This window comes from Enoplosus armatus, chromosome 20, assembly GCF_043641665.1.
Source record: "Enoplosus armatus isolate fEnoArm2 chromosome 20, fEnoArm2.hap1, whole genome shotgun sequence".
NCBI lineage: Eukaryota > Metazoa > Chordata > Actinopteri > Centrarchiformes > Enoplosidae > Enoplosus > Enoplosus armatus.
In genome coordinates this window covers 18,854,828-18,880,244 of record NC_092199.1, presented here as the reverse complement: position 1 = coordinate 18,880,244, position 25,417 = coordinate 18,854,828, and the positions used below count along the sequence as shown (strand labels likewise).

Below are 25,417 nucleotides of genomic sequence, written 5' to 3'. Positions count from 1 at the left end.
ATTCAGAGAGAGGAGTTAAACAGTCTGATGGCCACAGGCAGGAATGATTTCCTGTGTCGCTCAGTTGTGCATTTGGGAGCAATGAGTCTCCCACTGAAGGTGCTCTTGTGTCCGACCAGTACGTCATGGAGAGGATGTGAAACATTGTCCAAGATGCCCTGCAGCTTAGACAGCATCCTCCTCTCTGACACCACCGTCAGAGAGTCCAGCTGCACCCCCACAACGTCACTGGCCTTGTTGCCATGTTATCAAATGTTGTGCAGTTGAGTTCTTCTGTGTAGGTGTTCACCAGATTTGGTTGCCATTGCATAATGCAATCATGATACACAGCAGTTTTTGCAAAATAAGCTGTACCAAGTCAAGGCCTGTCTAGTCGAGTCAATCTGTGCTGCCCCATGAGACCAGGCTTTTCCAAGGAAAAACTCTTTAAAACACTTTTGGAGTACGAACCAGCAAAGACAGCTGACATCTCACCAAATCTATACCTAAAATTGACCATCTGTGACCTAGAACATAAACTTTACTTTCTCTGACCTCGGCTCTTAACGTAACCATCTGAAATGCAGTACTATTAAGACAAATTCCAGTGTAATACCTAAACATAAGCATTGTTTAGGTGAAAACATGGTGTCATCAGCCAGAGGCCTACATACAGCAACCAACCAACCAACCAACAAAAACACCGATGATAGAAAATAAAGATAAAAACAGCCTTCTGCTGCTTTTGACAGTCCATATTGTTCATCATATTTGTCCTTGTTGTATCTTTTGCCCGTCAGGTACGACTGAATCTTCTGTCAGCAGTAACAAAAAGTGGTCAATTTCAGTCATATCATTCGTTTTACTCAATGCAGCTGTCACCATCAGCCACGTAAAAGGCAAGCAAAGTTTCAGCCACATTCATCTCTCTCGCCCGGCAGATGGAACGGATAGTTAATCATTACAGATTTCTACACCACCCACATAACAGCTCATGCCTCGAGAGCGCTAACTGTGACTCAAAGTGTCTTTCCAGGATTCCAATCTACTTTGACTCACTGTGAGTGCTGTCAAACCGCTTATACTTGGTCTGTAGAGACACATTTCACATCTATGTAAAGCTAAGAGACTCTTCTACAGAATTCAGAAAGTCACTTATTCCCGTTTTTATAATGGGGTGAATGGATTGGAGGCAAAAAGTGTGGCATAGTGTGAACTAAAGAATGAACTGAAGGGCAACACACACTGGCCCCATCGGTAGTCAGGTTAACAGTAGTGGTACTGTGTCCAGGGTGAACCAATCAGCAGAGCAAACATGATAAAAGGCTGCTTTCCTGGAGCTAGGAAATGGGACAGTGGCGGATTTTGGTGTGGGTACTGCCACGAACCTATGATATGCATCTTGACAGAGTCATTGTGCGGGCTTTCAATAGGCTTGGGTGTTTCGATGCCAAGTTCTACGCTGTTGTGCAATTTATTTTCTTCCTTCTCTGGAAGAGCATTGTCAGTAATTCATCTTTAACACCGTGGGGCAACATGCATATTATGTGTTCTTCAACACCGGCTTGGACAAAGAGTTTTACCTTTCCTGGTGTAATGACAAGCGGCACACACATACATCACAGTTCACACATTTGCTTACCTGGCATCCAGGCTTTGTCCCAGTATCTGCAGACAGTTGACTATGGATGTGGCATTGTTACCTGGGAAGTAGACAGGATCATTTAATAAACAGAAAAACCCTATGTACATACTGGATAGGGTCTGAGGTTCCTATCTGTCAGGATGTGAAGAGTCAAGCACAGCAGTACACTACAGAGGCCTGTACTATGAAGCGAGTTCACTAAGCCTAACAACTGCATCATGCTAAGCGGTCACACAACGGTGGTTATCACCTCAGTAAGTCAACCCAGGGTTTCTTCCAATCTAGCCATGAGTGCGTTAAAAAAAGGGGGCGGTGTCTGCAGCATCTGACCAATCACAAACATGGACACGTCTGCTGGCAGAGAGCAAACTATAATTATTGGACAAATACGAAGAAGTTAAACACATCATCCAGGCTAAAAGCAAGACAGCTAGTTTGCCAAATGCAGGAAGGACAGCTGGACAAAAGAATCCCCACTGTGTGAACGCATAAGGCTTATAATATCACTGCCCCCATCATTAGGGCACGAGGAGAACTGACCGTAATTACATTTGTGTATTCCCTGAAATGAATGTGTTGCTTAGATGTCTATTCTTACGGCGTGTTTGACAATTTTAGCCTTATTCTGTCAGATACAACCCCCGGCGTTTCAAACGGACTTGGGAGCAAATACAAAATAAATATAAAAATAGAATTCAAAGCGGTAAGTAAGCTTACTTTCACATCTTAGCAGTACAAGGTTTTAGTGCTTCAATCAGTCTCTGTTATATTGGTATACAAAAGCACAATGTAATTAAATTTGCCGGTGTCTGAACAATCCGCCCCCTCCTTATAGACCCTCTCGCGATCCGCACCGAGCTCCACAAGTCCTTCTATGATTGTTGATGCCATTTTGCGAGAGAGTTGATTGGTCAGTAGGCGGCCCTTTTATACGAGTTGATCTGTTATCAGTTGCCTCGCTAACCCCAAATCCCGCTTCATATTACAGGCCTCTTGTTAAAATCAATAGGAGCTGTCTGTCTGGGGAAGACAAATCTGAAGAATCAAATCCGTCATGTATGTGCCTTCGTAAATAACACAGCAGAGCATCCCATTCAAAGAAAAGATGTTCCTTTAAAAACAAAAGTCATATTCACAAGTGGGTAGATATTACAAGCTTCTTAATTGCTTTTGGAACAGTGGAAAGCAACAATCCAGACAGCCTAACAAATATCAACAATAAACACCTTTTATTTTCCCAAATGTCTGTTTCCAATTGTACCAGACTTTAGTCCGTGGAGGTGGAACATCTTTTTACTTTGAGGAGTATGATGTGGTGCAATACACACCAAACAACACACACACACACACACCTACCTGCTGAGCAGAGGACGAGTACACACACACACACACACACGAACAATATCATGCACGCATGCACACACACACACACACACCCATGCACACACTGTTTAAGGATGCTGTAGCACATAGTTGTATATCAACTGACGCAAACCTCTGTAGGAGAAGTTATTCTATAATGTGTCTCAGATAGAAGAAGTTCAAAAACACGGCATTGAGTACATTCATTCCCTAGGGTCTGATGTTAATCTTTAAAAGAACCCTGTGGAGGTTTTGACCACTAGTAGTGCTATGGAGCAATGTCTATGAATGTGGGTCCCCATTTTGTTGCGATGCAACACACACTCTCGCCAATGGTTTCACACTATTCCACTGATCTGGAGATGGCTGTAACGCGCAAGAAACACCGCAATGTGCCAACAAAGACAGGGAAGGAAATGACTGCCAGCGAGTATAATATGGATTGAAACAATGCAGATTTCAAATTTTTAAGAAAAATTGGCAATGTTTTATGAGGGAGGAATTCAACATGTTTGCAAGTCAGGGATACACACATTTTGGTGAGTAACACTTCAAGTAACAGAAACTCTACTGGGTGCCTTTAACTAACTTCTTCCCTAACTCCAATGACAACAGAAACCACTTCATATCATTCACAGGACCTGAAGACCAGGGCTGAACCCATTCCTCCACATAAGGCGCATTAGGCTCAAGCATACATTTGGTCTTACTTACAGCTTTTTACTATCGCTTAAGCACAATTTAGAAAACACTGTGTCAAAACACAACACACAACATCACACACAAGTAACAGAACACCTCTGATATTTGGCAAAATGAAGCACTTCAGTCACCCAATTTTGTCACTGTATGGCACACACATGGTTCATACGATGTGATTCGATGTGAACAGAACACCTTCTATTCTTTCAATAGAATATAGTTCCTAAACACAGCGAAAACATTTGTGGAGATAAAAAAAAAAAGGAAGCATGAATTTAAAAAAAAAACACCCTAAGCATCATCTTTTGGCCTTGCTGGATCTGACCATAGCACTTGGTCCACATCACAAGCAACGTCCTCTCTCGCAAGACGGCGAGGGACGAACCTTCCTGAATGGTGAATCCACCCTTGCACAGACCCTGGTCACAGGCCTTCTCCATGTCTTTGAGTGAAGAGTATCCTGACATAGGGCTGGAGATTGTAAACCGCCATGCCGAAAAAAAAAACCTCCCCAATGGGGTTAAGGAAGGGAGAGTATGGTGGGAGGTATTGGAGTGAAAATTGTGGACCTAAGTTGGCATGGCGTGGAGAAGCCCATTCTGTGGGATTGCAGCCCACCACATTGGCCCGGGACATTCGAAACAGCTCTGTGGCCAAATGTTTCTCCCTCTTCTTCGTCTTGTTAAACCCTGCCTCATCTATGAATATAAATCCATTCACGAATACATACCCATGTGAAAAGGTTCTGAGTACAGTGCACAATACTGAACGTGACTTACCTCCACATATTCATGCAGCAGGTCTTTTACTCTCAGAATCTCTTTCAGATGGAACTCTGTAGAGTAGTAACCCTAACCCTCTGTATGCAATGTTTTTTTTTTAAGGATTCCAGTATTGATACAGATGGACATTATTGAAAGCTGTGTGGCCATTGAGGATGTTCGTTTGAATCTCTCTGAGATGCATCGCATTGTCGGTTATAACCACATTTACAATAGCTCTTGTTCCTCTGCGAATGCGGGCCCCTTCCTCCTTAACGTTCTTGACCCTCAATCCTATGCAGACCAATCAAAATGCATGTCAAATGTCTCATTGTCTATAATGTGGGTTATGGGTCTAAAAACATGCCCATGCTGTCTATCAGTTGGTTCACAGGTGGGGTATTTTGAAAAGCAGCAAAGTGACATCATGTTAGACTTCTCTGTCTAATGTAGAGAAGTGTGTTTAGTGTTTTGCAAAAAAAAAAAAGTGTGAGGCTGAGAATGGGCTTCTGGTTGCGCTTTTTGACATAATGTCTGCTGTCTGTAGATGATGGTTAATCAAATCCATTACACCAGCACACTGGGGCACATACATTCCCAGAGGAATAGAAAATTCAAAATAAAGATCTGTGCAAACAGCTCAGAATTCAGTAATCTCCAAATAAGAAGATGCTTGATAACTTGAAACTCTCGAAACTCTGATGTAACAAACCGGCTAGCTAGCTAATTACATGAACCTACAGCTTCTCCATTAGTTTGCGCGTGGCAAGCAAGCATAAACTTAAATGAGGGAAATTCTTTCAGGCATGAATACCGGAAATACGTTGTAATATTTATGATTACAGGTAAGAAGGATATAGAACATTTTCAACCCCCCCAAGACAACTCCAGAGCCTGAAAGATAACATTAAGCTCAACAGTGCTGGGAGGAACTGCAGAGTTGGGATCACAGAGATCACACGGAGCAGTCATGCCATCCATTGTTAATATAAGCATGGGCCATCAAGATCATCATGTCTAAACGTGTCAGCATCTCCGGCATAGTATGAAACCATTCACACTGACACTCACACTCACTCAAAACAGCAGCAGGGAAGGAGCGGAAGTGGAAGCATTAAGGCAATGAACGTCCTTACCAAATAACGATATCCTATGTCTGACAAGAACCCCCAGTTTGCAGAAAAGACTGAAAAGATTCAAGGAAAGGAGAGAGGAGAGAGGAGGAGGTGGAGGGAGAGAAGCAGGGAAAGAGATAAAAGAAAGACGTGAGACAAAATGAGAGACTCGGAGAAAGACAAAGACGCAGCCTGGTGTCCAGCTGTTGAGATACACATGTAGTCTATTAGAAATGGCAGTCTCCAATCTAAACAATAATACATGAGAGCGAGCGCTATACCCTGCAGTACTAGCATTGTTGGCTTTCTGTCTGTCTATTGTTTCTGTCTGTCTATTGTGCATCATTTGCCGCACTCACCTGGTCACCATCTCCTTCTCCTTGTTGGAGGCGTGGCCACCGCTGCTGATTGGATGGATGGCTGTGGACAGGAAGTACAGCCTGTGGTTTTTAAAGTACTGATCCACCAACGGCAAGACAACCTGAGGGTGAAATGGCATAGATACACAGTGTAATTCCATATGCCTGTATTTCAAATAGAAAAATATGGGTTTTATATACTTTTTGTTATTAATCAGTTTATAAGAAGTAATTGGAATTGGCAGTTTTGGTGAGATGATTTGGAATACTGCCGCAGACAAGCTTGATCATTCCTGCTGAACAACATCATTTTTGTATTGCACACTGACAGGTTCACCGGTTGCTTCAGGCCACACAGACTCACATTTCAATATGATGTTTAAATATCATACCCAAATACCCAACTGACTGATACATCAAATAAAAGGCTGAGTTCTGACCTTTCCAAAGAACTTAATCTGCTGTTCGTGAGGAATCTTCTCTCCTTTTGGTCTTGTTCCCAGATCTAAATGACGGGTAGAACACAATCAAAGACAATCAGGTCTGGATGGATTTACATGGTGAAATGCATGCGACATCTGCACATCACCTCAGGTGGCTGAGCTAGGAGCAAGATTTTTCCTTTTTTATTCCCTAAAACATTCATGCAGTTCAATTTGTGGTGCAAAAAGTCAGCCAATACCCCCTTAATCAACAAGAACCCACCGTGTTCTTCAGTTTAAACTACACCAAGGGATGTACATTACTACTCAAAGTGTTTTCATACCGGACTAGTACCTGGGTACACCATGTGATTTAGGTGATCAGCCATTCTGAGTACATGGTGTGTAGGTCTGCGCAGAAAAATAGGTGTGACACAATGTTTGACACATTGTGTGGTGTCTAAAAATGAATGTTATGTGTAGGCAAATTAAAACAACTGCATATCATTTTACACAGATGTAAATTGTGCTTACTGCTTGACCACTCTCCACTGATGTTAGTTTGGTAATCTAGCACCTTAACTCACTGCATCGGCCTTATGAACGGTTCAGTTGCACACAGAAGTTGCGCGGCATGCGCATTGCGTTACTTGTTTATTATTCACAGAACAACAAAAAAAAAGTCTCACCAAACTCCATCATGTGTTGGTGTGCCTGGTCCACATATGTGATGAGCTGCTGGAGGAAGGTGTAGGCAAATCGCTTCTCTATAGCTGGGGTGTCAAGCTCCTGCGACCTCACACCTCTGGAAACAACCCACCAAATCACCCACATTCAAATGAGACGGTAGATATCCATTTCACACATGTGCATCCAGTACAGAGATAGGTCTGGGACGTGTTCAGCTTAGTACAAAGACTGTCAAAGGTGAAAACGTGCTTTTCAACGACTGTAAAGCCGTCTTATTTGACTGTTGTGTCTTGTATATTTAACATATTTAGATACTTGGAACTATTTCCTGACTGACAACAGCTAAGCGCATTGAATGCACACAAAATCTTAAAAGTCCTAGTTGCTAGCTATCGTGGCTAGGCTAGGCTAGGCTAGGCTAGGCTAGGCGTTTCCCTCTTCTTACACTCTCTGTGGTATGTTAAGCTAAACACATCCCAAACCTTTGTGCCAGACACATAGAGATGAAATGTATTTGACTCTGTAAAAACAAAGCCAGTGGAGGTAAACACTGTTATGCATGTAGTGTAGGATGTCATCAGGCAAATCTTCAAATCAAACTCATACAAAATTCAAATGTTCATTACAGCAGCTCCAATCTGTGTGCGAAGTCCATGTCCTACCTGGACACGGTGTAACCATTGATCTGGAGGAACTTAAGGATGTCTTGTGCTTTTTCTCTGTCTTTGGATTTCTCTTTGGCAGTCAGCGTATCATAGGGAACTAGCAGAGGATGGTTTCCTCCACCTGGAGACCACGGCAACACAAGCAGGATGGAGAATGAAGACAATAGGATGACACAAAAGAGGACCCTTATTTGTTTAAGCAGCCCTTTCAATGATAAGCAAAGCTACAGGAAACTCAAAAAACGCGACGTTTTAGCTAACTGTCTTAGCCTTGGCCTTTCCATATTTTATATATTTTATATATCCACATTTCATTGCTTCCCTGATTCGTTTTATTTCAGGATATTTATATCCTATTTCAAATGCACAGTTTTGAACAGTTCTTAATTATTTCGTCACAGTTTTGAGAAAAAAATCAGAATGTGGAATTCAGACTATTATGTTTTTTGCTAAAAACCTGATTCATGCCTTTGTTTCATCAAATAATGGCAACAATGTACAGTTGGTGGTGGCGGGAAAGGAAAAGGTTTTAGGAAATACTGTGTCGATGTGTTGTGTTATATCTACCTTTGGCTTCCAGCTCCATTTTCTTTTTCCTGGCCCAGATGTTGTGGTAATTCTCTGCAAGCAGCTCTGCCATTGACTAGAGAGACAGTGTTAAACATATGTGACTCCGTTAAATGGAACACATTCACCCACCATATCTTCTAGTTTATATATATCATATATATACAGTGGAGTCCAAAAGTCTGAGACCACTAGTCAAGATACTTCTATTTTGCATTTGTTTCGAATGTAATTCTATTTTTTTCATTACAAATAATAACAGCTTAACAATTTGAGTGAAGATTAAATCCTTGAAAAATGTACAGGAATTTTAGAAAATCTTCCTATTCGGTATGTCCCTCTTTTCCTTTAATGAGAGCATGTACTCCAGCTGGCGTGGACTCCTCAAGGTTGTGCCAAAACCTGATGACCCACGTTATCCCAGCATGATTTGACAATGTTCCAAAGGGCTTCTTGTGATGTCACAGAAAGCTTGGCGTTCTGAATCTTCAAGTGCCCCCATCAATGGAGTTGAGGTCAGGTGACTGTGGAGGAAAGTCGATGACAATCAGGACTCCTTGGTCTTCTTTGGTCTTCAAGTAGTTCTTGCAAAGCTTTGAGGGGTGTTTGGGGTCATTAACCTGCTATAGTATGAATCCCTCTCCACAAAGATGCAAACCAGAGGGTATAGTCTCTGAAGAATGGAGTGGTACTTCTCCTTGGTCAGGGTGTAGTCGATTCGGTGCCCCAGACCTGAATATTCCCACCACCATGTTTCACTGCTGGTTTGATACATTTATGTACCCTTCTGTTACTGCCATAAATCTCAAACTTGGATTCATCAGTAAATAGGACTTTTCGTTATCCACAGTAAAATGCTGGTATTTCTTAGCCCACCCCAAGCGTTTGGCCTTGTTTCCCCCTGGTTTAGAAACTGCTACTTGTCCTCTGAGACCACTACAAGACAGCCTTCTTTTGACAGTACTTTTGCTGATTGGAGTCTGTCGTTCTTTATTTAGCAAATTCTGTATCTGTGATAGAGTATTGATCTTCTGATGGTGTGGTCACTTTTGGTCTGCCTGATCGTGCTTTGGATAAAACTGATCCTGTTTTAGAGTTCCATGCACTGCCCCCCCTTAGAAACCTTTAGTCTAGCCATGATTTGACACTGAGAAAGCCCCTCTTTGCTCAGAATAACAATTTGACTTCTGACGCGTTCACTTAGTTTGGATGCCATGTTTCCCACTACCACAATGCTACTTAGTAAGCAATGATCCCCTGGAAACCTAAGGCACAACCATATTTATAACAGATGGAAACTGGCTGCAAGCTGAGTTACTTGAACGAGCCTCCTATGAGTAGATCAAATCTGAACACGTTTCGATGGAAGGGATACAACTCAAGGAAATCTGCCTTTTTGTACAGAAGAGTTAAGTTGGTCAGTGTCACAAATTTGCTTAAATTTGATTGCTGACCCAAAGACAGTGCATCAAAATATTTCTTCGTCATTTTACACATCATAAATTCTTGTTTTTTTAAATGTTTCTGAATCCTCAAACTTTGTGATTATTTCCAGGTTCACGTGAAAATATCTGAGATTTTCAATGTGGTCTCAGACTTTTGGACCCCACTGTATATATATAGATATATTAGTTAATAGTTAAGCCCTTTTGTGTATACGGTCACCTACCTGCATGTCTCTAGACAGTGTAACATTGCTCATGTCAATGGGTCTGGGGCTGAAAGCCGAAGCTCCTTCAAAAGACAGCTGTGGAAGACAGGATAAACTGTACACTGATACCTTTCGATATGAATACCCTCTATAACAAAATGTAAAATTAATTTGCAGGCGTACATGTGTGTAGTACTTTGTGTGTGTGTGTGTGTGTGTGTGTGTGTGTGTGTGTTACCTGGCTGGCCTGTGATATCCTTCTGGACTTGCTGTGGATGCTGGCAGGGTCGCCCTCCCTGATCCTGTCTATGCTCCAGCCCCACGACAGCATGGTCTTCAGAGACTCTCTTACTGGCCAGTAATACGCCTCCTTATCCTGCGAGATTACAACCAAACTTCAGACAAAAAACTGACAGTGAGTCAGTACCTTAAAAAAATATTTCACAAACAAAACTGCAATAAACCACAGGACACTGTGACCTATCCAAATATAGGCGAGAGACGGTATTTCCTTCCCATTACTCCCTTATAAGGCCACCTGTTGATTAGTGGAATAGTGTGAAGCTATTCGCAAGAATGTGTATCGTGTCCACCTGCGTCGAAACGTCATGGTGCTATTAGGGGTAAAAAAAAAACTCCACAGGGAGCCTTTAAGTGAAACTACAACCATGGCAGACAACTGCTAAATCTGACCTCTCTAGTTTACCCTGACGCTGGGTATCCAGACTCATGTCAAGAATCCATGAGCTGACACTGGCCCAAAGGTGGCATTCCACAGAACCTATCCAAATCGTGCAGCCATGTATTTTGGTCAGATCTGGCTCACATTTGGCAATTCTGCATACTGAATGCACCAACACTCCTACCTACCTGGTTCACTTAAAACTCAAAATGAGATATTTTTTGGCAAAACAATGACATCATGAAGCCAGACTCAGACAGCTGCATGCAGACTACCTTCTCAGACAGGCCTTTGTATGGCTTCAGTAAAGGGTGGCTCTTAGAGATTTCACACATCTGTTCTCCATATGACCAGCCATTAGAAAACTGTAAAACACAGAGACATTTCAAAATTCCTACATTTTCTTGTATAATATAACCACTGGAGCTACCATTAAATCAGTGAAAGGACGCCTCCTTACCTTTTCTATACACCACTTCTCGTGGTTGTGCTCTGCATATCTGGATACAAAATAGTCCAGTTTCTCTGGGACAGTCACACTGATGAAGACAGACAAGAAAAAAAAAAACAACCCTTTCAAATATGTGGGGTCACCTGCTTTCAATCTGAACTGCAAGCCAAGCCAACAATCTTCTGAGCTTATTCTAATAACTGTAAATAATTGGATCTGCACCAAAGATAACTTCAACAAATAAGCATGAGAAAAATGTCTTGTCTTGTGGAGTAACAGAGAAGAAACACGTAAGCTGTATACTTGGCAGTGTCTGCAGGCTGTGGAGTGAAGTTTCCTTCGGAGTCCATGGATGACTGTTTCTCCATCATGGCCATGTAGTTGGACTCCATGTAGTCTGGAGGAAGAGCTCCGGCCACAGCACTGAGACACGGCAGCGCCAGCTTGAACAGCTCCTGGTCATACCGCTACATCATGAGAACACAGGCACAGCACGCTGCGTTATACGTCATTAGGCAGCACTGTAATGCTGCTACTGCAGGTTTAACACTCTCTGGGTCTCCTCGCACATTTAAACCTAATGACTTTGTCTCAAGACTTAGATATTTGTGTGATCATTGATTTATTATTTAAGTCATAACTAAATTAACAAGTAGGGGTGATGGGATGGTAATGTTCTCTTGGATGGCAACTGCTGAGCAGCACGTGGTACTACCCAGGCATGAAGTTACCTACACAATCACAGGTAGCACAACAAGCCTGGCTATAAACTTTGCCACTACTTTTTTTTTTATGCTATTGCATGTTCAGTTACAGTATGCAGCCAACAAACAATGCCTACTTATAATCTGATATCCCTGTCTCAGCAATTACAAAGTTTTGTGTTCCGTAATAATTTCATGATCATGGTATTCAGATGTTGAGTGTTTATCAGATCATTTGTCCTCTATAACATTTACATTTGAGGAGCTTGACCCTTACTGGGGACCAAAAGTCATGATGTCAGCCCTTCTTTCGTAAGTCTGTCTCTTGTGAGTCCCATAACTTTATGGAAGCGCAACCCAAAGTTGTGAGTACCCCTTCTACATTTACGCATCTTATCGTGCTTTACAGAAATAGACCTAAACTACAGCCTCACCTTGCGCGAAAGAGCATCAAATATTCCCCAGAACAGTTTCCTGGAGAGGTGTAGCTCTTCATCTGATGCAGCTCCAAAGTTGCCCCAGCCTCCAGCCAGACAGTAATACTTCCAACAACGCTCATAGTGATTGGTCAACAGCTGGGGAAAGTCAGGGAGACATTCATCAACCGTCTGCAAGATCAGCGGTCCATGATCCAACACATTCTCAGTGTTGTAGAAGGTAACTTCAATATTACCATGACACACCATCACAATTTCATGATATAGTGGACAATCTTGCTTGGCTGAGCTGAGGTACTCCAACAGTAGAAATGTGCACATTTGAAATGGGTAAAATGAATATTCTTTACTTTTGCCACTACTACTGATGTGTCTCTCACCTTCAGAGGCATCTTGGTGTGTTCATTGAGCAGAGGAACGTCAAACACCAGCCTCCTCAGCAGATGCTGCATCATTGAAGGCCTCAGCTTACTGCACATTGTAAACATGATGTAAATGAGTTGGTTATTTCAACTGCCACACTGAAGCTGTATTAAAAAGCAGAGCAGACAAATCAGATCTCAAGACAAAACGAGAAAAACAGCCAAATGACAAACAATACAATACAATAACAAGCACAAAGAGGAACTGCTTCAAAGATTAGGGAAATTAAATACATTCAATTGTAGTGATTAGCAGCAATAGCCAAGTTGACGCCAGAGCTGTGGGGAGTTAAGGTCACTTGAAATGAGAAGAGGAGGTGGTGACTTGTGGCTGAAGTTCATGGATAATCTGGAAAGTAAGTGAGTTCCAAACTGAAGCTTTAATAAGATGAGTTAACACTGATAGAGCCATAGCTATAAATCACACCAAATCAACACCACTTGTCAGAATCTTACATTGTCCCTACCAGGTGTTTTAACAATAATTTACACTGTGGGATTCTGTTTGGCTGCTGTCCATTTTAATTCCAGTCTTACCCGCAAACAGCCAGCAGACACTCCTCTATGGCGTCCCTCTGGGCCTTGGTGAGACAGCAGCCTTTGGACAGGCGGTAAACCGTGTGGAGCAGGGAGTCGATCAGCGAGGCGAACGGCTCCGTCCCCGCAAACAGCGGCGCACACTTAGTCAGGAGAGGCAACACGGCCGTACACAGATACCTGTTGAGGGCAAGTGCCATGTCTGTGGCACTGAGAGCAACCTGGCAGGCAGGGAAACACATTTGAGTGTGGGATTAAAGAGGAGCAAGGTAAAGTCTGTGGCTGAGAAAGACTGCAAGTCAAAAGTCCTGCTCCAAGAGAATGCCACCCTACCCTCCTCTGAGATATGCACTGAATGTGACGTAAAGTGAAATACAACACGACTTACATTAACTTAGGTTTAGAATCCAATACCCAATAGAATCTTCACCCAGCTAAAGATGTGTGAAGATTCTATTGGGTATTGGATTCTAAACCTAAGTTAATAATAACCTTATTTGGACACATAGTGAATCTTGTATGTCTAGTAAAGGGTTAAAGACTCCCTGACAGGAAGTAACCTTCAGATATGGGTGTTGTTGAACACTTGTACTGCTCCTCATTCTCCTGGATCAAGCTTCATTAAAGAGGTCTCTTGAACCTTCTTCAATCGGGAGTTAACCAGCTCCCAGATTTACGTCACGCTCAGCGATGCGTGAGTATTCTCAGTACATTTTCTGCTTTTTCTGGCAAATAAGAGATATATGGATATTTTGGCCTGCACGAGGTCAGGGAGTCACCTTGACCTAGTGCGTTCACCTTGAACGTTCCACAACCATGTCTACAAAGGTGCCTGATCATACTGTAGGTCTGCATAAATGTGTTCAAATGTCTTCAGAAGGCTGCATTCCAGCAAATGTGGTGTGTTGAATTCTCAGTACCATAATTGTGACAAATGAAGGGAGTGCTTGATAGACGTTTTCTGTTTAGGTCATTAGTTATTTAGTCACTTACAGCTACATTGACTGATTTATTATTTAAATAAAGGGTTAGGGTTAAAATAAAGTTGCAAATATGTTAGCAAACAATTGCAGCATTAGCATCCATATGGAGTACCGTTCCTGGCCACCAAATTAAAGTCAGTCCTTTTAACTCTGAGAAAAACAAACTGGAAAACCAAAACAATAAGCTGAAAGAAGCTAAATGCTCTGTAGAGCTGAGGGGAGCTGCAGTTGGTGATAATTGGGCTAATCACTATTTGCAACACCTTTCACATTACAACAACGAAGCAGACGTTTTTACACACACACACACACACACACACACACACACACTTACAGTGTCCAGAGAGGCGGCAGCTCTAAGGTCTGGTAAGAACCCCACCTCCAGCAGGTGTAGCAGGAAATTTTGATCCTCTATACCGTAGACTCGGTCTAGGAACAGGACCATGGCTGCTTTATGGTCCGGACAGAAACCAGCTGACATGTCTGGTTCCACCACCAACCCATCTATGCATGCGCAGGCAAACACATTAACACACACACATTAGAACCACGATTAAATTCAAGATATAACCATCAACCAAGTCACTGCCTTTTATTTGTGCTGGCACATTCCATACTGGACCTGTTTCAAATCAGGATTACTGTTTTATGCATGTCAGGTTGGGTGAGTACTGGAGGGTTTTCTTACCTTTAGCCAGGTTGGGCATGGAGAATGGAATGCTGATAACTCCCACCAGGTCTTCAATAGGAATCAGAGACCTCAGAATGGCTCTGATACGTATCGCTTCACCTTTACCAGCATGGATCAACTGACAGAAAATGGATTAGCTTATTGTGAGTATCAATCAATCAATCAATCTATCAAGTTTCTTTGTCACATAAGGTACAATCACAGTGAAATGTAGTAGTAGTCTTAGGCGGTGACTTCATGTAGGATCCCAGTGGCCTGAGGGTAGAAGGTCTTCTTGAGCCTCTCAGTGCTGACTTGGTGTATCAGGTACCTTCTTCCTGATCACAGCAGGGAGGAGGATTAGGAATTCCTCAGTATTTGAGGCAATACCTGGAATTTCCTCAAGCATCTGAGGTGAAACAGTCTGGCTTGCTTTTCTTACCACTGAGTCAGTAGGCAGAGCCCAGGTCAAGCCCTCTGTGACGTGGACACTAAGGTACTTGAAGCTGTCCATCCTCTCCCCACGATGACCCATTGATATTAAGGGGGCATTGTTCCTTCCCTGCTTCTTTCCAAACTCCACTATCAGCTCCTTAGTCAGGTCAGGTCCTCTACTTCCTTCAGATAAACCTTTTTTATTGTTACCTGTCATCAGGCCCACCACAGCTGTGTCGTCAGCCAACTTGATGATGATGGTGTTGGAGTTGAAAGTAGCTACACAGTTGTGTGAGTACAGCAGGAGTGCTCCAGTGTTAAGGATGAGGGTGGAAGAGGTGTGTCCACTCATCCTCACCACCTGGGGTCTGCCCGTCAGGAAGTCAAGGATCAACCGATAGGGTTGAATATCATTGTGAACAGCAAATAGTTTGAGGACCCGCCCACTGATACCATCTGGTCCTGCTGCTTTCCTGGTGTTCACCACAGACTTTATATAAAGATGGACGACATGACAGCTCCTAACCCTAAAAGTGAAGCCAAAAAGTCTCGATTGCCCCCTTGTGGCTGGCTGCAGTATAGGCCATAAGACTATATGTTAGTGGAAGGGACATGGGCCAAAACTAAAAAAGAACAAGTCAAATACATTTTTCCCAAAGATGGTTTCTGTCATTTTAGGTAGTTCCTATCACGCTGATGTTTGTTCCAAATGTTAATTTTTCTGATAAGTTTGGTTTTAATTCGTTATTTGATGCCCTCCTGATGTCATGCTCAGAAAGGACGATAAGGTGTGAAAGGTGCACCCACCCATCCATTAACCTCTGCTTCAGGTGTTTTTGCTTGTTGGCTGCCAATGGCGAGCGTGGCATCTCAGATGGTTCTGGTAGTTTTGGGTACACTTGCCTCTGTTGTTTTACAAATCAAATCCACAACAGACCCCGTGACGTCTACAGTGGGGTCCTGGAACGTGCTCCAGACCGCATCGTGTAGTGCCGACTGTAGGGCGGCCTCTGATTGGCCTGACCATTTCCTGATCTCTCACATCACTGGGGGGTGTGCGTTGTAGTTTGCTTACATACTTTGGCCTCAGCAAGATGGCCACATGGACGATCTTCCCGAACGTGGGCAGCGATTTTGTTCCGACAGAGCAGTTGTATTCGCCTGTGATGTCACAAGTTCACCTTGATAGAGACCATCCTTCATGATTTTCGCCCTGTGTTTACCTGCCTTTTAACTATTTCCGTCATTCCAGGTCCTGCCACTCCCTCCTGCCCTACAGTTACCTTTCTCCCGCCTATCCCTTCACCTCCCTATCGCCTATCTCCCCAACCCCCTTTTCCACACCTGGATTTCATTGCCATAGATCCACTTACCTTCTGCCAGATTGTCTAGTGTGTCATGCCTAGCTCTCCAGCAAATTCCTGCCCGTTTTACTCTGCCTGCCTGATCCCTTGCCTGATTCTAAGTTTCACGATTGCTTGCCTGCTCCTCTTTGGTTTTGCCTGCATTCTGGATTTGATTAAAGATTCTGGACATTCACCTTACTGCCTCTGAAGTCGTGCTTTTGGGTTCTTTGATGTCTGAGCTGTTACAGAGTGATGTAAATTCCCTTGGTAGAAAGTGCGTTTGATTGACAATATTCCCACTGTCACACCAATCTTTTTTCACGCCTCTTCCTCTCTTCTTCCTCTTTCTTCTTGAGAAAATGAAACATTGCGGGAACCAGTGGAGAGGCAACTGGTGTGTGTGTGTATACAATGTGTGTGTGTCACTCACATGCATCTCTGGAGCACAGCGGCCCAGCAGGTCAATGAGAGCAGCGTAGAAGGTCATGATGGCATTCCCCATGTGAATGGTATCATCTTCCTCTTCCTCCAGCATGTCACTGCTACACACACATACACACACACAATATTATGTCAGTGATGTTACTAAATAGTTCAGACCACTCTCATCTCAAACACATTCAATTTTAAAACACAGTTTTTTCCCTCACCAAACCTTTGCAGGTGACAACAGCCACGCACTAACAGAGTGAACTGACCCAGAAGTACTGTATCAATACACAGTAGAAGGTAGGTGGAACTCTCTACAATGTAGAGAGTTCCACCTACCTTCTACTTTTTTTTCTCTACATAACATGTAGAGTCTACATGTTATGTAGAGAAAAAAAAATCTCCTTATCTAAAACTATAAGAGCAACTTAATGAGACATGGCGATGTGATCTTACAGTGTCTTGCTGCTCTCAGAAGTAGGAGAGGGACCATCTCTGGAGAGATCCTGAGAGATCTTAATGGCTTCTTCCATCGCTGCCAACAACCCATCACCACCTTCCCCCCGAAGGGCAGGGCCAAAACATTCTGGTCTGCGAATCAGAAGCCTCACCACAACATTGGCATTCTCCTCCACACTTTCACCTGGCCACAGAAGAGTTGAAGTGTTTATGCCAAAAAACATACTACATTGACAAAGAGGTACGACAGTTGCTAGTTGAAAATTACAAATCTGACCGGCAAAATAGTCCACTCTGAGAAAATGAACTTGTGAAATCAAACTTTAAATTTTCACCGTTGCAGAAGACAGCAAAACGCAGGAAGTCGAGGTAGCGTTCACCCTCCACAGGGTTCCAGCCGATGTCAGGGTAGCCTTTACGCACCAACATCACACAGCTCTGCAGCCCACAGCCAGCCAGGTACTGCACCACCTGCAGGGGGTGACAAAGTGACAAGGAAAATGACTTATGACTATATCGCATATGAGTCACTGTATAATTTCATCTATGCACACATCGCACAAGTTTATCTGTGAAAAGCACAACTTAAATAAAAAAATGACAAAAAAACCCCTCCCGTTCTGCTGGTCGGTCGAGTAGACCACAATTCTCGGTCGAGTAGACCACAATTCTCGCCAACCTGTAATGTTTCAGAGCGCATCATAGCACAGAGACAGCACTGGTGAAAGTTAAACCTTAAATATCTTCTAATTGCATCAGACAAAGGACTTGTCTCTGTACTTGTTTTGTCAGATCTTAGTGCAGCATTGGACACCATTGACCATCATGTCCTATTACAGAGACTGGAACATTTAATTGGCATTAAAGAAACCGCACTAAGCTGGTTTAAGTCGTATCTATCAGATCGATCTCAGTTTGTACACGACAACGATGAATCCTCCATGTATGCCAAAGTCAGTCATGGAGTTCCACAAGGTTCTGTGCTTGGACCAATACTATTCACCTTATATACGCTTCCTTTAGGCGATATTATTAGAAAACACTCATTGCTATGCGGATGATACCCAGTTATATCTATCGATCAAGCCAAATGAAACTAATCAGTTAGCTAAACTTCAAGCATGTCTTAAGGACATAAAAACTTGGATGACCTGCAAATATCTGATGTTAAACTCAGACAAGACTGAAGTTATTGTGCTTGGCCCTGAACACCTCAGAAACACAGTATCTAAATTTATAGATGGCATTGCTCTGGCCTTCAGCGCCACCGTGAGGAATCTTGGAGTTGTCTTTGATCAGGACATGTCGCAAAAATCAGGAAGATCCTGTCTCAAACAGATGCAGAAAAACTAGTCCATGCATTTGTCACGTCTGTGCTGGATTATTGCAATTCCTTATTATCAGGCTGTCCCAATGAGTCCCTGAAGACTCTGCAGCTGATCCAGAATGCTGCGGCACGTGTACTGACAGGAACCAGGAAGAGAGATCATATTTCTCCTGTATTAGCTTCGCTGCACTGGCTCCCTGTAAAATCCAGAATAGAGTTTAAAATCCTTCTCCTCACCTACAAAGCTCTTACTGGTCCGGCACCATCATATTTTAAAGAGCTCATAGTACCCTGTTACCCCACTAGAGCACTGCGCTCCCAGAATGCAGGGTTGCTTCTGGTTCCTAGAGTCTCCAAAGGTCGGACAGGAGCCAGAGCCTTCAGCTATCAAGCTCCTCTCCTGTGGAATCGGCTCCCAGTTTGGGTCCGGGAGGCAGACACACTCTCTTCTTTTAAGAGTAGGCTTAAAACTTTGCTTTTTGATAACGCTTATAGTTAAGGGCTGGCTCAGGCCCTGCCTGGACCAGTCCCTAGTTATGCTACTATAGGCCTAGACTACTGGGGGACTTCCGATGATGCACTGAGCTTTCCTCCTCTCCATCTTTACACATTCATGTCCCCCCGATGCATGTTACTAACTTTATATCTTCCCCTGAGTTTCTTTGTGCTTTCTCGTCTCGCAGGTTCCTGTGGATCGTGGTCCTGGTACGCCTGGCTGCTGCTGCTGCCATGGGCCTGCTTGGGCTGCTGTTATTGCTATTATTAGTCATATTTCAATTACTATTAAAGCTGTAACTACTATTATTCATACTATTATGTCATATGTCCATTATTATTATAGTTACTATGGCTATTACTGGTGCTGCTATACATCTCTGCCTGTCTGTCTGTCTGTCTGTCTGTCTGTGTCAGTGTCTCTCTGTCTCTCTCTCTCCCAACAGGTCAAAGCAGATGACCGCCCACCTAGAGTCTGGTTCTTCAAAGTTTTTCTTTGCCACTGTCGCCGAAGTGCTCGCTCACGGTGGGAACTGTTGGGTCTCTGTACGGTGCAGACCTGCTCTATATGTAAAGTGTCTTTTGTTGTGATTTGACGATATATAACTAAAAATGAACAGAATTGAATTGAATTGATCATCATTTGACTGCATTGTATTGCCAGGTGTTTGCGTTCCAGTTGTCATCAATCACTGACACTATATCACATGAACAGGAAACAAATTAATGACGATTCTGATAATAAATGAATCATTTAAGAATGATTAGTAAAAAAAAAAAAAAAATATTGGTTGCTGCGCGCTTCCAGCTCAGAAATGTGCTTTTTTTCTCTGCTTCATATGGGCACTAATTTGTGTGGATGTGTCAAAACAATATCAACTAAATATTCATACATTGATTTATTATGAAGATAAGCTTACTGGTGTATATTCCAACAGATGCCAGTTTACGAGATACACCTTTAGGAGCAACATTACACTGAGATGTGTTTCTAATACGTAGTACATCCACAGTGATATCAATAATATGAATTGGTGTATACTGAATATCAGAAACACCTCTCAGTATAACACATGCTGCAGCAGCAGCAGCACAAACTGCATGCTCCAAAGTGACCATGCAATTGAATCAAATCCCCTCTAAAACAGTTTCAACAAAGAAAAAAATAACATTAGGAACTTCATGGAGGTCTAAGTTATTGCAGGACTGTTGTATAAGACTGCATTAGTTTCAGCTAAGTAACACCATGAGGACTAAGATGATGCACAATGCATCATCTGCATCTACACATATGTGTGTGTGTGTGTGTGTGTGTGTGTGTGTGTGTGAATGTCTGTCAACCTCACCTTCTCCAGGTCTGGCTCTCTTAAAGCCAGGGCCAATTCATTATTATCCATAACCGATGCTGCAGCCACATCCAGAGGAGTAGACCCTCGCATGGACGGAGACGCTGAGGAGAGGGGAAGAGGGGGCAGTAGAGGACAGGACAGGAGAAGGACAAGAGAGGAGAAGATATAATTAATAAGCATACGAGTAAGAGGATGGGCAGTCTATAAAACAACATACGCAGGGAGACAACAACTCACAGGGGTGAGCAGAGAATCTTCATTGTGTTTGTCACATGCTGTCCACCATCCATCTGCTAATGAAGTCCACGACCGTGTTCCAAACCGCTCTCTATTCACTATCTAGCACATTCTATTCACTGTCCGCCATTTTATTTGAGTGTTCAGGTTCCAATTTACCTAAATTCCACAATGGAATTAAAGATGCGAAAATGACTTGATGTATATTGTGCAACTCCACAGCTGTCAGTGATGACCACGTCCAAAACCTCAACCTACTGCTCACCGCTGAGTGTCTATTATGTAGGGGATCATAAATGAGTAAACAAGGGAGAGATTCCATACTCAGCCCGCGAGAATTATTTGTCTAAATGACTATTTCCCAAGATCACAAAAGAATTTTCACGCTAGACATTTGATCACTGTTTCAATGTGCCTCCTGCTCACACTCACACGGGTAGTGGACTCGCATGAATGTCCGATCCTTGATTGAACCACAGCACCAATATCGTCCACATGGTCTGAAATCGATGTTGTGGCTGTAGTAAGTACATGATGTACAGTGCTTAACAAATGTATTTAGACCCCCACCCAGTGTAAGGTGTTTGCCACCGCTGCCCTAAATGAACAGTATTGCTGATGACCAAAATATCTGATGTCTCTGTAATGGTTAATCCACCAGTATGTGCAAGCCAAGCTCTTTAATCAAAATGATATCTTTAATGCTAAAATAGAATTATTGTTGTTATCCATGAATTCTCAAATTGACTGTTTTACAAAAAAGCAGAAAAAAATAGTAAAGCACATTTATTATTTTTTGATTGAGATGCCAGATTACAGTTATTTACTTGCATTCCTGAACAGAAACATTTGTTTTGTGGTTGCAAAGAATGCAAGCTGTTATCAGGGCCAAAGGAGGTCATACAGAACATTAAGATTTCTGGTTAATATATGTGAATAAGGACTATTTAGTTGTTCCAGTTTGTTATTTGCCTAATAAATAACAATACAATTTTTAGTTTGAAACAAGTTTTTGACAGATTTCTAAAATATTTGTGTTTTCTCATTTTTATGACAGGTGGTCTAATAAATGTGTTAAGCACTGTATATACTATACTATATACAGTAAACTTAACTATGCCATTTCAAAGAAGGGGGACTTAACAGTGGAGAGGATAAAAAAAAAAAACAGAAGCAGCAGATACAGTATAAGTCACACACACACACACACACACACACACACACACTAACTCACCGAGGCCAACGCTGCTGTTCTCCAGCAGGTAGCTGAGGTGGTCGAACATGGCTTTCTGGTTCTGACGGCTGATTCGGCAGAAGTAGCAGAGAAATCGACAACAGTTGGCCACCATTTTAGGGAAGGTGATTTCCTGCAAAAACACAAAAATCATGCACCAATTGTCTTCTAGCTAAAAAAAAAAAAAATGCTATATTGTCCATGAGGTTTTATTATCACTGTATTTATTTAAATGTCTTTGCTCTCTTCAGGGTCAAATGCACAAGTCAAAAAAACATCATCGGTTATCAAAACCAGGATTATTTTCCGGAGCCTCTCATCAGTTATTAGAGAGAGCGAGAATCGTAGTTTCCCCTTGTTACACACTGAGACGTCTTTCACCATTTTACCAAGTATTGTGTGTTAATACTTTAATGAGTATCAGTTATCATATCACGAGCCTATGGTGAAAGGGTTACATACACAAGACCTAAGAGAGAGCCACATTGTTGATTTAAGCCGTTCCAGGACTCCAGGCAACCTGATCCAGCCTCAGTACTTAAGCCTATTTTCTGGCTCTAGTTTATATATATATATATATATATATATATATATATATACTTCATACCTTGGAGTCTCCTCCACTAAGAACGTTGACCATGACCTCCATGACAGTCTCGTGCATTCCCAGAGCTCTCATCAGGTTAGGATGTTGGTAGAACACCTTGTTGTTCATGATATCACTGCAGAGGAAGGTGGACAAGTGAAAAGGCACATTGCTGTAATCATCAGGGCTCTCATCAGGTTCATAAGCACTGACTATACAGTATTACCAGTCAAGTTGCAGTTTTCATCCATGTCAGTGCAGATTCAGATATTCATATATATTCATGTAGTGAAGACTTCATTTTTTGGCTAAATGGAAGCCATCACCATATTGATCATACTGCACGTTTCCAGTGAATACACATTGTTGAAGTGATTAATGAAGGATTATCGTAGATGTACTGGCTGAACAGGGACAGAGTGGAGCCGAACAAAACGTGCCGCTTTTGTTTTCTCCTGGCATTTTTAGACGCGAGGCCTCTCCGTGAGCGGCAGGTGAAACTCACTCCCTTTAGGATTTGCACTAATTACAAACCCTAAAGGGCGCTGGCGTTCTCACCCCAGCCCCCTGATCATCAGTTTCTCCTCCTCTCTTCCCATGCGGACGCTCAGCAGAGATCTGATCTGACCCAGAGCCGCCAACAGGTTGATGGTGTCCTCGATCGATACTGAGTTTATGGTGTAGGTCTTGGGAAGAGCCCGCACCTGGACAGACAGAAACAGGTGAATATCACATTTCCTACGATCGGAGACATTGTGACAAGTTGTACAGACAGCGGACTGAGCAGGACAGTCTGTTATCACTTACCATATGTTATCCATATTTCTGGAATATTATTCCTTCTGCATATTGTTCCTTTAAGTCTCTTGTTAGGGTTACACGTCACTTTGGAGGACATGTCTTTAATGATTTACTCTAATCTGTTTCTTTTCATTTCTGATGCAGTTCGCATATGAACGTCACCTTCTCGCATCAGCAGCAAGTTGTTGAGCAAACTCGTTACAGATATATCGAGGATTATGTGCAACTGTGTGTTTTCAATTCAATAACTTGTAGTTGTTGAAGGTTTTCAGCTGATGAAGCCACAGAAGAAGCAGGGCTGCTTTTACAGTACTAAGAAATGGCAGACACAAGACAACCAACAAAAGGGACGCTTAAAGGGGACACACGGAGACACCAACCAACCTGCCCTCCAATGCCATCATACTGGCGGTGCAGCAGGACAAACATGGCTCTGACCAGCTCTGGATCCTCGATAACTGACTCCTGAGCCCAGCGGACCATCGTATCGGAAATCAACTGCTGTAACGTACCTGCAGAGGCAGAGAGAGAGAGAGAGAGAGAGAGAGAGACACTGTGTCACTGTCAGAGAGCAACGACAACAAACTGCTGTCTGTGGATCAGCTGGTGCAGAGGACTTACTGGGTTTCCTGTCTTTTTTCTCCGTTGGCAGGTTGGCCATCTTCTTCTTCAGGTAAGCCACTTTCTCCACCAACGACATGAGTCGACCTCGGATGGTGAAGTCGCCGTCGGCGTCCATCCCTCTGTCCTCATCCAACTCTATACCTGAGAGGGCAGATGTCATTATTGATCCCTACTGATCTCCATGGGCAACCAGGATATTGTATTTCGCTGGAATGTTTGGTTGGCTGCATAGGTGAAGCTTATTGGTAGTTTACCGCAGTGTCTCATCAGGTCCTCGTGGAAGTCCAGCAGCTGTTCTCTGATGTACTCAGGACAGGGACACTCCTGCTTCTCATCCTTGAAGTTCAGCAGCATGTTGATCTGCAGAAACACGTGCGGGTGTGACTGTGATTCAAGTTCTGCTCATGAAACCTAAAACAGCCACTGGATTACGTCTCGGACATCCACCGCACATTTGGTCACATTTGGTTTTGAATGGGATGACTCCCGCATTGGAAAGATGCTATTTGACGTCACTTTCATACACTGAAGCCCATAAAATGGGAGAGAAGGGAGCTGGCCGGTGAATATCAGTACGGTGATACTTTTATTCAGAGTGTCTATTGTGTGTTGTTCTTCTCTGCTTATGTTCTACTTCACGATCTCCTGTACTCTTCTCTTTCTGTAGGGACTGGACGTGACCTAATTCAACATCCTCTAATACGCTTCATGTTATTCTCCGGTCCGCACGATACTGCCTACTCTTCTGTACTGTTCTGCCCTCCAGCCCAGCCTCTCTTTCCTTCAGTGGGGTTCCTACCTGTTCCTGCGGAGGAGATCTGAACTCTTTGGTCTTCTTGGCAGTGAGGGCTGCGGACATGTTGAGGGCCAACATCACCTCGTTGTAGCGAAAGCGCTGGTTGTCCTGGAGACATGCCACGAAGTCGTCGGAGAAGGCCACGACCGCCTCGATACGATGACGCACCTGGCAGTCACACAGGTACTGCAGCACATGGCACATCTACACACACACACACACACAAAGATGAGACACATACAGTCTCACACATAATGCAGATACATAGATACATAATAAAAAAGCTGTAATAAGTTTGTAGTATACAAAACATCCCTCTGTCATCAAACTTTGGCGTAACTGTCGTTGCACATTTAAAAACTTTTTCAAGGTTCACGGTGTTTGAGGTCTTGCCACCAGCTCTTAGAAATGCCATCAAATGTTGTTTCATTTCCTGGTTCTGATGTTCTGATCGTCATACCAAGTGTTCCACTGCTCGTCACCGGTCGTCTCTCT

The 25,417-nt window shown here is 43.0% G+C and overlaps 1 protein-coding gene across 1 annotated transcript in view; it reads right to left on the bottom strand.

The window, feature by feature from the left end:
- ryr2a (ryanodine receptor 2a (cardiac)) overlaps nucleotides 1-25,417 on the bottom strand; it is a 136,894-nt gene that overhangs the window by 34,402 nt on the left and 77,075 nt on the right. The window contains exons 41-68 of the mRNA XM_070927513.1: nucleotides 24,926-25,126; nucleotides 24,381-24,486; nucleotides 24,124-24,267; nucleotides 23,887-24,014; nucleotides 23,260-23,405; nucleotides 22,723-22,837; nucleotides 22,116-22,248; nucleotides 20,642-20,745; nucleotides 17,809-17,944; nucleotides 17,471-17,657; nucleotides 17,016-17,124; nucleotides 14,823-14,943; nucleotides 14,469-14,638; nucleotides 13,152-13,372; nucleotides 12,573-12,663; nucleotides 12,190-12,330; nucleotides 11,355-11,518; nucleotides 11,061-11,139; nucleotides 10,876-10,965; nucleotides 10,157-10,294; nucleotides 9,937-10,014; nucleotides 8,268-8,343; nucleotides 7,698-7,821; nucleotides 7,035-7,150; nucleotides 6,364-6,428; nucleotides 5,924-6,045; nucleotides 5,586-5,635; nucleotides 1,622-1,682 (exon numbers count right to left, since the gene is read on the bottom strand). Coding sequence (XP_070783614.1) covers nucleotides 1,622-1,682; nucleotides 5,586-5,635; nucleotides 5,924-6,045; nucleotides 6,364-6,428; nucleotides 7,035-7,150; nucleotides 7,698-7,821; nucleotides 8,268-8,343; nucleotides 9,937-10,014; nucleotides 10,157-10,294; nucleotides 10,876-10,965; nucleotides 11,061-11,139; nucleotides 11,355-11,518; nucleotides 12,190-12,330; nucleotides 12,573-12,663; nucleotides 13,152-13,372; nucleotides 14,469-14,638; nucleotides 14,823-14,943; nucleotides 17,016-17,124; nucleotides 17,471-17,657; nucleotides 17,809-17,944; nucleotides 20,642-20,745; nucleotides 22,116-22,248; nucleotides 22,723-22,837; nucleotides 23,260-23,405; nucleotides 23,887-24,014; nucleotides 24,124-24,267; nucleotides 24,381-24,486; nucleotides 24,926-25,126 — 3,416 coding nt within the window. The remainder of the gene's footprint in view (nucleotides 1-1,621; nucleotides 1,683-5,585; nucleotides 5,636-5,923; nucleotides 6,046-6,363; nucleotides 6,429-7,034; nucleotides 7,151-7,697; nucleotides 7,822-8,267; nucleotides 8,344-9,936; nucleotides 10,015-10,156; nucleotides 10,295-10,875; nucleotides 10,966-11,060; nucleotides 11,140-11,354; nucleotides 11,519-12,189; nucleotides 12,331-12,572; nucleotides 12,664-13,151; nucleotides 13,373-14,468; nucleotides 14,639-14,822; nucleotides 14,944-17,015; nucleotides 17,125-17,470; nucleotides 17,658-17,808; nucleotides 17,945-20,641; nucleotides 20,746-22,115; nucleotides 22,249-22,722; nucleotides 22,838-23,259; nucleotides 23,406-23,886; nucleotides 24,015-24,123; nucleotides 24,268-24,380; nucleotides 24,487-24,925; nucleotides 25,127-25,417) is intronic.